At 43.3% G+C, this 12,982-nt stretch overlaps 1 protein-coding gene across 2 annotated transcripts in view; it reads left to right on the top strand.

Moving 5' to 3' along the window:
- GPLD1 (glycosylphosphatidylinositol specific phospholipase D1) overlaps positions 1-12,982 on the top strand; it is a 96,253-nt gene that overhangs the window by 50,885 nt on the left and 32,386 nt on the right. For both annotated transcript variants that reach the window (XM_073631153.1, XM_073631152.1), the window contains exon 13: positions 7,620-7,753. In XM_073631153.1, the coding sequence (XP_073487254.1) occupies positions 7,620-7,753 (134 nt within the window). The remainder of the gene's footprint in view (positions 1-7,619; positions 7,754-12,982) is intronic.

The following is a 12,982-nucleotide window of genomic DNA, read 5'->3' as shown; positions in this document are numbered from 1 at the left end:
ACTCCTAATCTTTCCGGATTACTCGCTGGAAACCCAGAAGCAGCGGAAATCCTTTGATGCTGTAAGATCACCATATAACACCATATAAAGTACAGCATGCTGTTCCCGGCCAGGCTGAGGGTGGAAGATGGGGAGTCTGTTCGGTTCTTCACATCCCCAGAGGAGGCTTCCCGGATGGATCGACACACTCCCGCCCAAATAAGTGACCTACTTGATTGCCTGATTGAGCGGACTGCTGTTTTCTTCAATGTGCCTTTTTCTACACATTGGTCTGAGTCTTCCTCCTGGGTTCTGCTACTCTCCACGTGCTGCTGTGTTTCCCGCTTCTGAACCCTGAAAGCCGGGAAGCCAAGCCTTGAATTACCCTTTCTGGCCTCATTGCTGGAAGGATGGCTCCAGGTCTGTATCCTGCTTCTTCCCTCCTCCCCTCTCCCCATCCTGGACCCAGACCCCCCCCCCCCCGAATGTGACAGCATGTACTCAGCTACTATTATCCCTATGGTAGGGAATTAGCTCATATGTGCCATAGCCACCTGTGGCTTTAAAGATGTGCCTCTCTTATACACTGGCTTGAGTAGGGCCTTTCGACCCAGATCATTCATTGGGAGCCACTGAGTACCCACCCTTACAGGTGACAGAGGTATCGGGAGATGTTGCTCCTTAACGCTCCCCGAGGCTGGTAGAGGCACCTCAAAGGGGGATATATATGAAGGTTGACTCCTGCCATATCCTCTCTCCTCCCCCCTCCCCTGCCATCCTGTTTTTCTCCTCTGGCCATGGCCAGAATAATTTGAATAACTCTGCAATGTTAAAGTTTAAGTTTGTACCCCTGGCAGCTGCTGGGAGCCTGCACCCACTTTTTTCTGATCGGTCTCCATCAAGAGACTAGATGTAACATCTAATTGCTGAAGTGTGGATGCCGTATCGCACGTGTTCCCCCATTACAGGCGTGTTCGCCTTGGTTCTAAGTTGGGATCCTAAGCCTCCCCAAAGTTGGGGCCGGGGGTTGGTGGGGTGGGGGCGTTGGTTGGGTAAGTTTTGTTATAATTTGTTCTCTTATTGTTTTTTCACAAGCGATGTAAACATGTATGTCACTGGATGTATGGGATGCCGCGCCCTGATCAGTATTATGGTCTGGACGTTGCATCTAACTCTGGATGGAGGTTCATGGTTTGAAAATGTACCATTAGATGAATATGGCTGATTGCATTATTGTTTCATGGAACACTAGGGGTTTGAACTCCTCTGTAAAGAGGTGATTAGTGTTTCAGTTTCTCAAAACCTACCATCCCCAAATATGTATACTGCAGGAGACCCACCTGACAGGCAGTAAACTTTTGAGCCTTAGACGACCCTGGGTGGGACATCAATACCACTCCACATACACCAATTACTCTAGAGGGGTCAGCATTCTTGTTCACAAATCTCTACCGTTTAGATTGCTGGCCTTAGAACTGGACCAAGAGGGACGTTTTGTTATACTCCATGCCATGGTGGACAGATTGGAGCTGGTGGTGGTGGGACTGTACCTACCCCCCCCCCCCCAGCCTCCACGAGACTACTTAATCCACTTATCTCAAAAATTGCTGCCTATGCTACAGATAATGTGGTGATGTTGGGGGATTTCAACCTGGCCCCAGACCCTGGGATGGACAGACTCTCACCTTGAGAGGGGTCATCTTTAGAGCTGCTCTCCTGGGCAGAAGCTTCCAACCTGACTGATGTGTGGAGGTGGCGCCACCCCTCTCGGAGGGCCTACACATGTCAATCAGCCTCACACAAAACCCTTTTCATGAATAGACCTTGCCTACGCGGGGGGGGTCCGTCCTGCCCAGGGTTAGGGATATCTCTATTCTCCCCCGAGGCATATCCGACCATGCTCCGCTTGCCTTGAAGCTGTGCGTGTCCAATGCACCCGGGGAAAGCCTATGGAGACTATCCAAGTTCTGGCTGTCTGATTCCAGAATCTCGGAACCATAAAGGTCCGAGGCGACGCACTATTGGCGGGAGGTGGATCAATCGGTCTCTCTGATCGCATCCTGGGACGCATTTAAGGCCTTCACCAGGGGCAGCTTGCAGTCACATACCTGCAGGATCCTGAAGGATTTGTGGGAGGAGACCCAAAAGGCTGAGGAGAGGGTGGCGGCACATGAGGAGGAATATTCTGAGTCCATGTCTTCAAGAGCATACTCTAACTTTCAGGCTGCATTGAGAGACGTTCTCCTATTACGAACATCAGCCACCAAAACTAAATCCTTACATCAATCCCAAAGAATCTTTGAACACGGGGAGAAGACGGGCAGTATGCTGGCATGGCTGGCGAGGGAAAGCTCCTCCCCGGTGACTATCTCGGCCATAAACGATGCGGACGGGACGACTTTAACAGATCCCTCCTCCATTAATGGCAGATTTGCATCATTCTATCGTGAGCTCTATGGTTCCCGAATGGAATGCACAGACGGAGAACTGACAATAACATACCTCCCCGGGGTGGAGCTTCCTTGCCTAACATCCACATTTAGAGAAGCTTTAGTCAGTCCTATCCTATTGGAGGAACTTCAAAGGGCAGTAGCCTCCCTGCAAAATAGCAAAACGCCAGGCCTGGACGGTATCCCTGCTGAATTCTTTAAAACTTATGCAGAGGAAACATTACCATCATTTAATCTAATACTTCAAAAAGCCATGGACGGAAATTCACTACCCCCGACAATGGCTGAGGCAGTCATAGTTGTCCTCCTTAAACCCGGTAAGCCCCCTGATCAGTGCTCTTTGTATCCTCCGATTTCCCTCCTTAATGTAGACGCCAAGCTGCTGGCTAAAGTACTAGCCGGCAGATTGAACACTGTGATCACGGCATTGGTGCACGTGGACCAGTCTGGATTTATGCCAGGCAGGGGGACCAACATAAACATTCAACGTCTCCTTACACATCACTCTAGGGCAAGCGGGGATGGCTTGGAGGCGGTTGCCTCCCTAGATGCCGAAAAGGCATTCGATTCGGTCGAATGGCACTACCTCTGGGCACTCCTTCGCAAATTTTGGTTTGGCCCCCGTTTTATTAGATGGGTTCTGATGCTATACCATAATCCCACGGCCCGTATACGCACAAATAAATCACTGTCCTCGCCGTTTCCCCTATCCAGGGGTACCAGACAGGGCTGTCCACTCTCCCCTGGACTATTGGCGCTAGCCATGGAGCCCATGGCAGCTCGCATAAGATCCGGCCCCTCAGTAAAGGGAATTGAAGTCAGTGTAATAACAGATAAAATATCCTTATATGCCGATGACACCCTCCTCTTCCTCAAAGATATCTCCTCTCTCCCACCAGTGCTTCAAATAATAGACAAATTCGGCTCGTTTTCAAGCATCAAGGTTAATTGGGGGAAATCACTCCTCTTCTCATTAAATGTGTCGGGCCACCACCCACCAACAGGATCCCCCCTAAACTGGACACCTGAATTCAAATACTTGGGAATAAGGGTTAATACTCTGCTGTCATCATACTACGAACTGAACCTCCAACCACTGCTAAAAAACTTATCGCAGAAATGTATAACTTGGAGAACCCTCCCCCTGTCACCTGTAGGCAGGGTTAACTTATTTAAGATGGTGTATCTCTCCAAATTCCTCTATCTTTTTCGGGTCGCCCCTTTAATCCCCCCAGCCTCATTTTGCGCCAAACTAAAAAGTATTATATCTTCTTTTGTTTGGAACGGAAGGCCCCCACGATTAGCTGTCACCACCCTTCAGCTACCCGTTACCCAAAGAGGCCTGTCCCTACCAGACTTCCAGACCTACTTCTGGGCGGCAGTCCTGGTAACGGTCAGATGGTGGTTCTCTCAACCACAAGACAAGCCAGCAGTGACCCTGGAAGCAGCTATAATGGACTCATATTCCTCCCTCAGTAATGTGGTGTTCAGGGGGCTGAGATCTCACCCTGGCATCACGGCACTGATGAACACAACCATCACAGTATGGCATAAAGCTAGGACCCGCTTTAGTTCCCCCGAGACATTTTCTCCCCACATCCCTCTCTGGGGCAATCCCAACCTACCACACATGAACACTGTTCCAGACCCCCAAGTCTGGGCAAGGAAGGGAATTGTCAAATTGAAGCATATTATTACGGGGGGGTAAATTGAGATCCTTTTATGATCTCAAAAGTGCCTACTCACTACCGGGGTGGCCGATGTTTCAATACTACCAGCTTCGAAATGCCTACAGAAAACAGTTCCCAGGGCACCTAATACTGAAATCAGACTCTGTGGAGGGACTACTTACTGCCAAGGTCATAGATAACCCCCTGTCCTCCCTGTACTTCCACTTGACCATAGCTCCTTTGAGGAAACCCTAGCTAAGTGGAATTTAGACATCCCAGATCTGTCAGTGGAGGAATGGGAGACATGTTTATCTTCCTTTGTCACCAACATGATCTTGGCAAGAGACCGTTTTATGCAGGTCAAGTTCCTCCACAGAGCCTACTACACTCCTAAGTGGTTAACAATAATGAACCCTAACACCCCTGTGGCCTGTCCATGCTGCGATCAGAGATCCGCCTCCTTCCATATGATATGGTCCTGCCCCGCCTCAGAGACTATTGGTCAGAGACAACGGACACCCTTAGCCAGGTTACCTCCCTGGAGCTGGAAACAGACCGAAAAATTATGCTGCTAAATGTTTTCAGTTCTAGGGTAAGAGGCAAATATACTAAACTATTCCTGAACTACGCTACTTTTTATGCCCGCAGGGAAATATTCCTACACTGGAAAGACGCATTACCTCCCAGGGTGTCTTCATGGAGTCTAACACTAAACTCGGTGTTACCACTGTAAAAGCTCACCTATACCAATCGAAACTGCCCTACCAAATTTGACAAGATATGGTCAGGATGGATAGATGCATGGGGCACAGAGGTGGCGGATTATCACTGAGATATTGCTGATGTGCCTACCCCACAATAGTGTACTGTGGTTAGGATCTCCCGAATGTTTTACCAACTGATTGGGCCCTGTGAGCTTAGCAAAGTAGACGAGGTCCCTCCTTAGTCCCTCCCCCACTCTTCCCTCCCCCCCCTTACTTCCCACGTATCCGTCCTTTCCCGCAGTCCCCCCCCCAATTGTCTTATGACACTTCATGCAATAATATATCTGTGAACAACTGTGTATATGCATCGCTTGTACTGTAAAAATTGAATAAACATTTTTCTTGTGAAAAAAAAAAAAATAAACCTTTCTAAATCAGAGATCTTAAACATAAACGTAAATAAACAGGAAGAACGGTGCCTACAGCAAGAATTTCAATTTACATGGAACACAGAATTAAAATATTTTGGAATAAGATTAACATTATCTCCAGGGAAAATATACCAGGTAAACTACATTCCACTACTAAATGAAATAAAATCGGAAATAAGAAAAATAGCAACAAGGTCCCTCTCATAGATAGGACGAATAAACACCATAAAGATGGTAATAGTACCGAAAGTTATGTACAAATTTCAAATGTTGCCCATTTCTCTACCTCAGACATATTTTAAAACGTTAAAAAATATAATAACTAAGTTCATTTGGCAGAATAGGAAACCGAGATTTTCATTCTCGGTACGAAGGAAAGATACCAGACTTATATATTATACTTAAATATTATAATGCGGTGTTAATATCACCAGTAATGCCGTGGGTAAGACCCCTTTCACACTGGGGCGGTTTGCAGGCGTTATTGCGCTAAAAATAGCGCCTGCAAACCGCCCCTAAACAGCCTCCACTGTTTGTTCAGTGTGAAAGCCCGAGGGCTTTCACACTGAAGCGGTGCGCTGGCAGGAGAAGAAAAAATCTCCTGTCAGCCACATCTTTGGAGCGGTGAAGGAGCGGTGTATTCACCGCTCCTTCACCGCTCCTGCCCATTGAAATCAATGGGACAGCGCGGCTATACGAGGGCTATACGAATATAGCGCTGTTTTACCGCCGACGCCCCCTACCGCCCCAGTGTGAAAGGGGCCTAAGGGAGAAAAATGAAAAAAGATGGGTACAAATTGAGAATATAATGAGTGATACACGGCTGGGTAGAATTGTCTGGATTCCACCTCGATTTAGAGCACTGGGAGAGAGTATATGTATACGAATAGGTAATGACACGAAATGTACTTAGAATTTGGGACCCAATACACAAACAAGGCAAATAAAAATATAACTCTCCATTATTATCGCTGAAAGAAACAAATTATTTCACACCGGGAAAAGGGAATTTATTCGGAGCATGGATAAAAAATTAAAACGCACAATTAAAGGACATAATAGAAAAAGGGGAAAATATGCACATTTCAAGAACTAAAACACAAAACAGATTTGATGGTGATTAACGAATGACGGTACCTTCAGTTGAGGCATTTTGTTACAACTTTGCCACAACCAATAAGATCAGTGGAAGAACTAAGGCCTCTGGAGTGGCTGTATATAGTATCAAACACAAAAAATAGTATATCCTGGATTTATAAAATTTGTATGGCAATGGGAAAAAAAATTAGGAACACGAGGGAATAAACAAAATTTAGGAAAAATATTGAGACTGGTACATAGCTCCGCAGTAGATACTAATACACCAAAGATGAACTACAAATGCCATATAACTCCAGGCAAAATATGCAAATATCAAACAGGGAAATCACCACACTGTTGGCGAGGATGTAAAGTAGTAGGAACAATGGCCCACATATGGTGGGAGTGCCCAAAAATAAAAAGATACTGGCAGGAGATTTTACAGGTAATAAAACAGATCACTAATAGGTAAATATTAGAAGATCCTTGGACGTGCGTATTCCACTGGACAGAAAGTTTAATAAAACAATATAAAGAATCTGTGATATCTTATCTGATGAATGCAGCCAAAAGTCAAATACCAAAACATTGGCAAGAAATAGAAAGCCCCACAATAAATGATTGGATGGGAAGGGTAGAAGAGACATATAACCTGGAATATCTGAGATACTGGGGAGAGGAGGGACTGGAAGGAATGGTAAATAGATGGAAAGATTGGAAGGCATTTAAGAAGACGATGAGATACGTGGAGGTAGTAGCAGGATAAGACAGGGTGAACCAGGAGAACTGGGAGAAATTGAGAAAACTAGATAAGGGATTAGGTGGGAGGGGACAGGGATAGATCGAGCAGGGGGGGGGGGGGAGTGGGTAGAACTCATGGGGGGGACTTAAAGGTAATTATTAAATGTAATCATGTTTGAATTTTGAATTTCTTTTTTTTTTTTTTTTTTGTACGTTGATATAATGAAAATAAATAAAAAAAAAAAAAAAAAAAAAGAAGAATGGTGATATATCTTTTTCCTAAGGCCAAATGAAATCCACAATAATGGCTTCTTGCCATAATAATATATATATAATATGTAAATATTTAGGACTGAAATTTGCTCCTTCATTGTGGTCTTGTGGGAAAGACAGAGCTATACTACTGCAGTGAACCCAGTAGATGAGACTACTAGCCTAAAAACAGATTTTTGGGTTAACCTGACCTCTTAAGGTTTTATCTACCAAAGGAAACGTTATGTCTTGTAATACATGATAGTTACTGTAATACAATGGAAATGAGTAATGCCTGTTGCCTTGTTACAGAGATCTATGCAGCTGATAAGTGATGCCACTCGATCAGTGACTTCATTTCAAGTTTTTAATTCCCTGAATTCAAAGTATATTTTGAATCCATCAGCCACCTATTTTGTGGGCTCACCATACTCCAGGCTTGGATGGTAAGAGTATGATTTCTTCAGTATATTATTTTAAAAGCGGGCTAAAATTCTACTTTGAAAACTTGCTAGAATTTAAGAGGCTTTTATTTGGCAAAGGAGATGAGTTCTTTTGCCCAAAAAAAAAAAATTGTTCCCAACGCTCCTACAATGTACCTCCTTAAATGTACACTATACTGCATGGTGCACGCAGCATACCAAGCATAGAGCCAGGTGTTAGGGACAATGTACTGTGCATGTGCAGTGTTACATTGACAGTGGGCATCCAAAAGCAGAAGAACAACATTGTGGGACCTGGAAGAATTGGCGGGGGATGTTCACTGCAACATTGGAAAGAGCAGCGACTGGAGGCTGCACCTGTCAATGCTGGAGAGGAGAGCACTGTGTGAGGTAAGTGTGCTATAGTGTGATTCGCCTACTTTCACAATATGGCAAGAGCCCTCCCTTTACATCACAGTTCCCACTTTACATCAGTGACATCAATCCTCCCCTCCAAATCATAGCCCCCTCCCTCTTTACATCACTGCCCAACTATTTACATGATAACCCCTATTTACATCAAAGAACCACCGTTTACATCTCAGGCAGTCTTTTACCTCACAGCTCCCCCCTTTATATCACTGGCCCAATTACATTACAGGCCCCTTTACATTACAAGTCCCCCTCTGTATTGCAGCCCACAGGTTTACATCAGTGTCCATAGCTTTTGCTGTTAACAAATGGGTGATTGGTTTCTAGGACCGCCCCAAGTGATAGCAACCAATCACCTGGTAACTTGAAAAGTCGGGCAGCTCCCACCCTCCATTCACACTTGTCACACCTCCTGTCCTTTGCACTGCTGTCGCTGCGCTGCAGCTTATGTCATCTGCACAGCAGGGCAGAGAGTGGGAGGTGCATCAGGTCTGGACCATTGCCGTGGTGGGGGGAGATGTGACTCAGACAGCTTCAAGACACAGCCACGGCAGTCCAGACAAGACTGTCACTCAGTCCAGGTTTGAACTACATTCTGCCATTTGGTGATGCCTAATATAGAGGCTTACAACTGCGAGATTAGGTATTACATTGTGTAAAAAATGGTGCGCTTAGTGCAAAAAGAGGTAATGCAGCAACCTATATTCTAGACACAAAGAAATTACAAAAATAAGTCATATAAAAACGTAGGAAAAAACAATATGTCTGTAGTGATCAATACAAAAATATGTGTATGAAAAATCAAAGGTAACTCATATTAAACATAATGAAAAATAAATGGTGAAATAACAATCCCATAACATATAATTCATTTTGTACACCTGCTCTTGATCCCTGGTGTGGTGTGTTTTGCCTATGTTACTCTATATTTTGTGAGTATATTTACTTTTAATAAATCATGTGGTTTTAGCATACTACTCTATGCTCCTTGGTTCTTTCTTCTACCCATTATTACTAGTTGCTGGCTTTGGATAACCAATAAAAGAACTGTGAAAGCTCTGGAGGCAGTGGTATCCTGAGTGTTGGCACCCCCATTTGGATGATTTCTGCACTGTTGGTCTCTTATCATTTGCAGATCATTACTGTTTGGTAAGGGAACTGACACACTTGTCTGTGAGGTGGTTTTGGATTCTTACATGCGGACGTTCATTATTTTCAAGATTTCAAATCTTCGAGTTTACTTCTTTTGTATGCATAAGTGAATTATGTGTTATGGGACTGTTATTTCACCATTTATTTGATGCACATTGTTTATCATGGTTTAATATAAGTTTACTTTATTTTTTCACACACATAATTTTGTATTGATCACTACAGATATACTGGTTTTGCGCACCCTTTAGATTCATTAATTTCTGTTATTGGGCAACAACATTCTGTCCCTGACTGACAACTACTCTCCTGCATGGTCACCATGTCAGATGTGTCAGGTGGAGATTAAAAGTGGCTGTATCACAAGTTCAGCCACTGCCACCATCAGGAAGCCAGCCATGACAAATAGTTTGTTCACTGTGCAAGGGAAGTTGAACTTTGCAAGAAAATTTTCCCCAAAGCTTGGTGAATGAGATGACTTCCATTATCCAATCATGGAGGTTTTTTTTTCCCTTGCATGTGATTGGGTATATTTTGAAAAATGAAATTTCACCACATTCACTAACCTCTGGGGAAAATTCCCTTCAAAGTGAAAAGACTATTTCCTTATAATACATTATCCCCAGTACCCCAGGGGCATCTTCTCATTCTTAGCCATCTGTTTTCCCATGCAAATACCCTAAAAAAGGACATTCAGGTGTCACCAATTGATATATAATACGTACAGGAATATTTTTTTCTCTAAAATTGTTCTTTTTTTTATTACAATATTTAAAGTGGTTCTAAAGCCAGGTTTTTTATCCTAATGCAGTCTATGCATTAAGATAAAAAACCTTCTGTGTGCAGCAGCATTAAGATTAAAAAACCTTCTGTGTGCAGCAGCCCCCTAATAATCACCATCTCGATCCAGCGATGTTGTACGAGAGACTCTGCTGTCCGGGACTCTCCCTCCTGATTGGCTGAGACACAGCAGCGGCAGCCATTGGCTCCCACTGCTGTCAAAGTCAGTAAGCCAATAAGGAGAGAGAGGCGGTGGGGCTGAGCTGCGGCTTTGTGTATGAATGGACACACAGAGCAGTGGCTCAGCTGGGGTGTCCCCATAGCAAGCTGCTTGATGTTGGGATACTCAGCAAGAGGGAGGGGCCAGGAGCGCTAGCAATGGACCCGAGAAGAGGGGATCTGGGCTGCTCTATGAAAAACCATTACACAGAGCAGGTAAGTATAACATGTTTGTTATTTATAAACAAAAAAAACAAGACTTTAGTATCACTTTAACAAATAAAAAAAAAAAACGCGTGTATAAAGGGCTGCGTGTTTTCACAATTAATACTTTTTGATATCAATAGTTGCACAAGAAAATATTCTCATGCACTCCACTATTCAGCATGGTCCATGTCTTCCAAATTATAAAGACCTTTGAGTAAGCGTTTGCGTAACAGTTGGTTCATTGTTAGGATTGGTGCTCACTCAAACAAAAAGATCTTCATCATTTTGAACATATGAACCTTCCTTCATGGTGGAGTGTTTGGGAGTATTTTATTGAAATTATTGTTATCAGAAAGCATTGATCATTACAAATTAAAAGGCTAGAAATCAGTCCCTAAAAATTAATCCTGACCTATTAAATTGCCTGAAACAGACAAACTAGTCAGATTATTGTTATAATACAGGATTTATATAGTGCCAACAGTTACAATGCGAGGGCAGACAGTACAGTTACAATTATTCTAAAAGAAAAATTTGCGCTAAGTGTACAAAAATTGTGAAAAAAATATGAATAAAAAAACCTGTGAAGAGGGTGTCCTGCAGCTGAACACTATAACCCTGATAGGGGGCACCACTAAGTATATATACAGAAAAGTGCAGCGCTGGATATAGACAAACACTGAAAAAATATATAATTGAAAAACACTGTGCTGAATATAGACACACACTGGAAAAATATAAAATTGAAAAACACTGTGCACAATGATTCACTAGTGATACCCAAATCAAATTAGTATATATTGTCCATTAGTGTTCCTATATAGTTACAAACTGAGGTGTGGAATAAAGTGCGTGGCTATCACCACCGCAAACCTTTATTTCACTGAAATAAACGTGCTTGATCTTCATTAGTGTCCATAAATATGTGAGAATCCCTATTGGGTGATTCTGTGACTTCCACCGCAGATAGACCCGTCACCATAGAGAGATTTAAGGCTTACCAGACAGCCCTTAAAGAAAGGCACGAAAAAACCTCCACTCTGGATGTTGTCCCTTCTGTGGATGGGTCTCATCCGGCAAATATCCACTCAACGCTTCTATGGTGACGGGTCTATCTGCGGTGGAAGTCACAGAATCACCCAATAGGGATTCTCACATATTTATGGACACTAATGAAGATTAAGCACGTTTATTTCAGTGAAATAAAGGTTTGCGGTGGTGATAGCCACGCACTTTATTCCACACCTCAGTTTGTAACTATATAGGAACACTAATGGACAATATATACTAATTTGATTTGGGTATCACTAGTGAATCATTGTGCACAGTGTTTTTCAATTTTATTATTTTTCCAGTGTGTGTCTATATTCAGCACAGTGTTTTTCAATTATATATTTTTTCAGTGTTTGTCTATATCCAGCGCTGCACTTTTCTGTATATATAGTACAGTTACAATACAATTCAATACAGGAGGAATCAGAGGGCCCTGCTCATTAGAGCTTACAGTCTAGAAGGAAGGGTTAAGTGAAACAAAAGGCAATAACTGTGGGGGATGAACTGATGGAGAAAATGAAAATACAGTTGTTAGGTGTGGGTAGGATAGGCTTCTCTGAAGAGGAGGATTTTCAGGGCTCATGTAAAAGCTAATAAAGTAGGAGATAATCGGACAGATTGGGGTAAGGAGTTCCATAGGATTGGAGAGGCTCTGGAAAAGTCCTGAAGGCAAGCGTGGGAGGAGGTGATGAGGGAGCTAGAGAGCAGGAGGTCTTGAGAGGAACAAAGAGAACAATTAGTTTGGTATTTTGAGACTAGGCTAGTGATGTAGCTGGGGGGCTAAGTTGTGGATGGCTTTGTACGTTGCTGTTAGTATTTTGAATTTAATTAATTGGGTGAGCGGAAGCCAGTGGAGAGATTGACAGAGAGGAGTAGCAGACACAGAGCAATTGGTAAGATGGATGAGTCTGGCAGCAGCATTCATGATGGATTGAAGGGGGGATAGCTTATGTAGAGGTAAGCCAATGAGGAGGGAGTTGCAGTAATCGAGGCGAGAGATGACCAAGGAGTGAATTAAGAGCTTTGTTTTGTCATTGCTTAGAAAGGGATGTATTTTGGAGATGTTGAGGTGGCAAAATTTGGACAGTGATTGGACGTGGGACTTTAAGGAGAGTCCAGGACTACACTTAGGATCTTGGCATGCAGGGATGAGCTAATAGTTGTGCCATCAATTTTGACAGAGAAATCAGGGGAAGAGGCATGTGGAGAAAAAATTATAAGTTTGGTTTTGGATAGATTGAGTTTGAGGAAGTGGTGTAACATCCAGATTGATATAGTCAGATCAGGCAAAACTTCTCTTATGTCTGTAGGCACCTTAAAGTAGGAAATCCAATGAAATTATTCAGTCAGTTGATGTATAAATAAATTATCAAGTACAGAGCTAAATATGTTGGTGTTTTCTGTTGTACA

The sequence above is a fragment of the Aquarana catesbeiana genome, linkage group LG05 (assembly GCF_042186555.1).
Source record: "Aquarana catesbeiana isolate 2022-GZ linkage group LG05, ASM4218655v1, whole genome shotgun sequence".
Lineage (NCBI taxonomy): Eukaryota > Metazoa > Chordata > Amphibia > Anura > Ranidae > Aquarana > Aquarana catesbeiana.
This window is presented reverse-complemented; position numbering and strand designations above follow the sequence as displayed.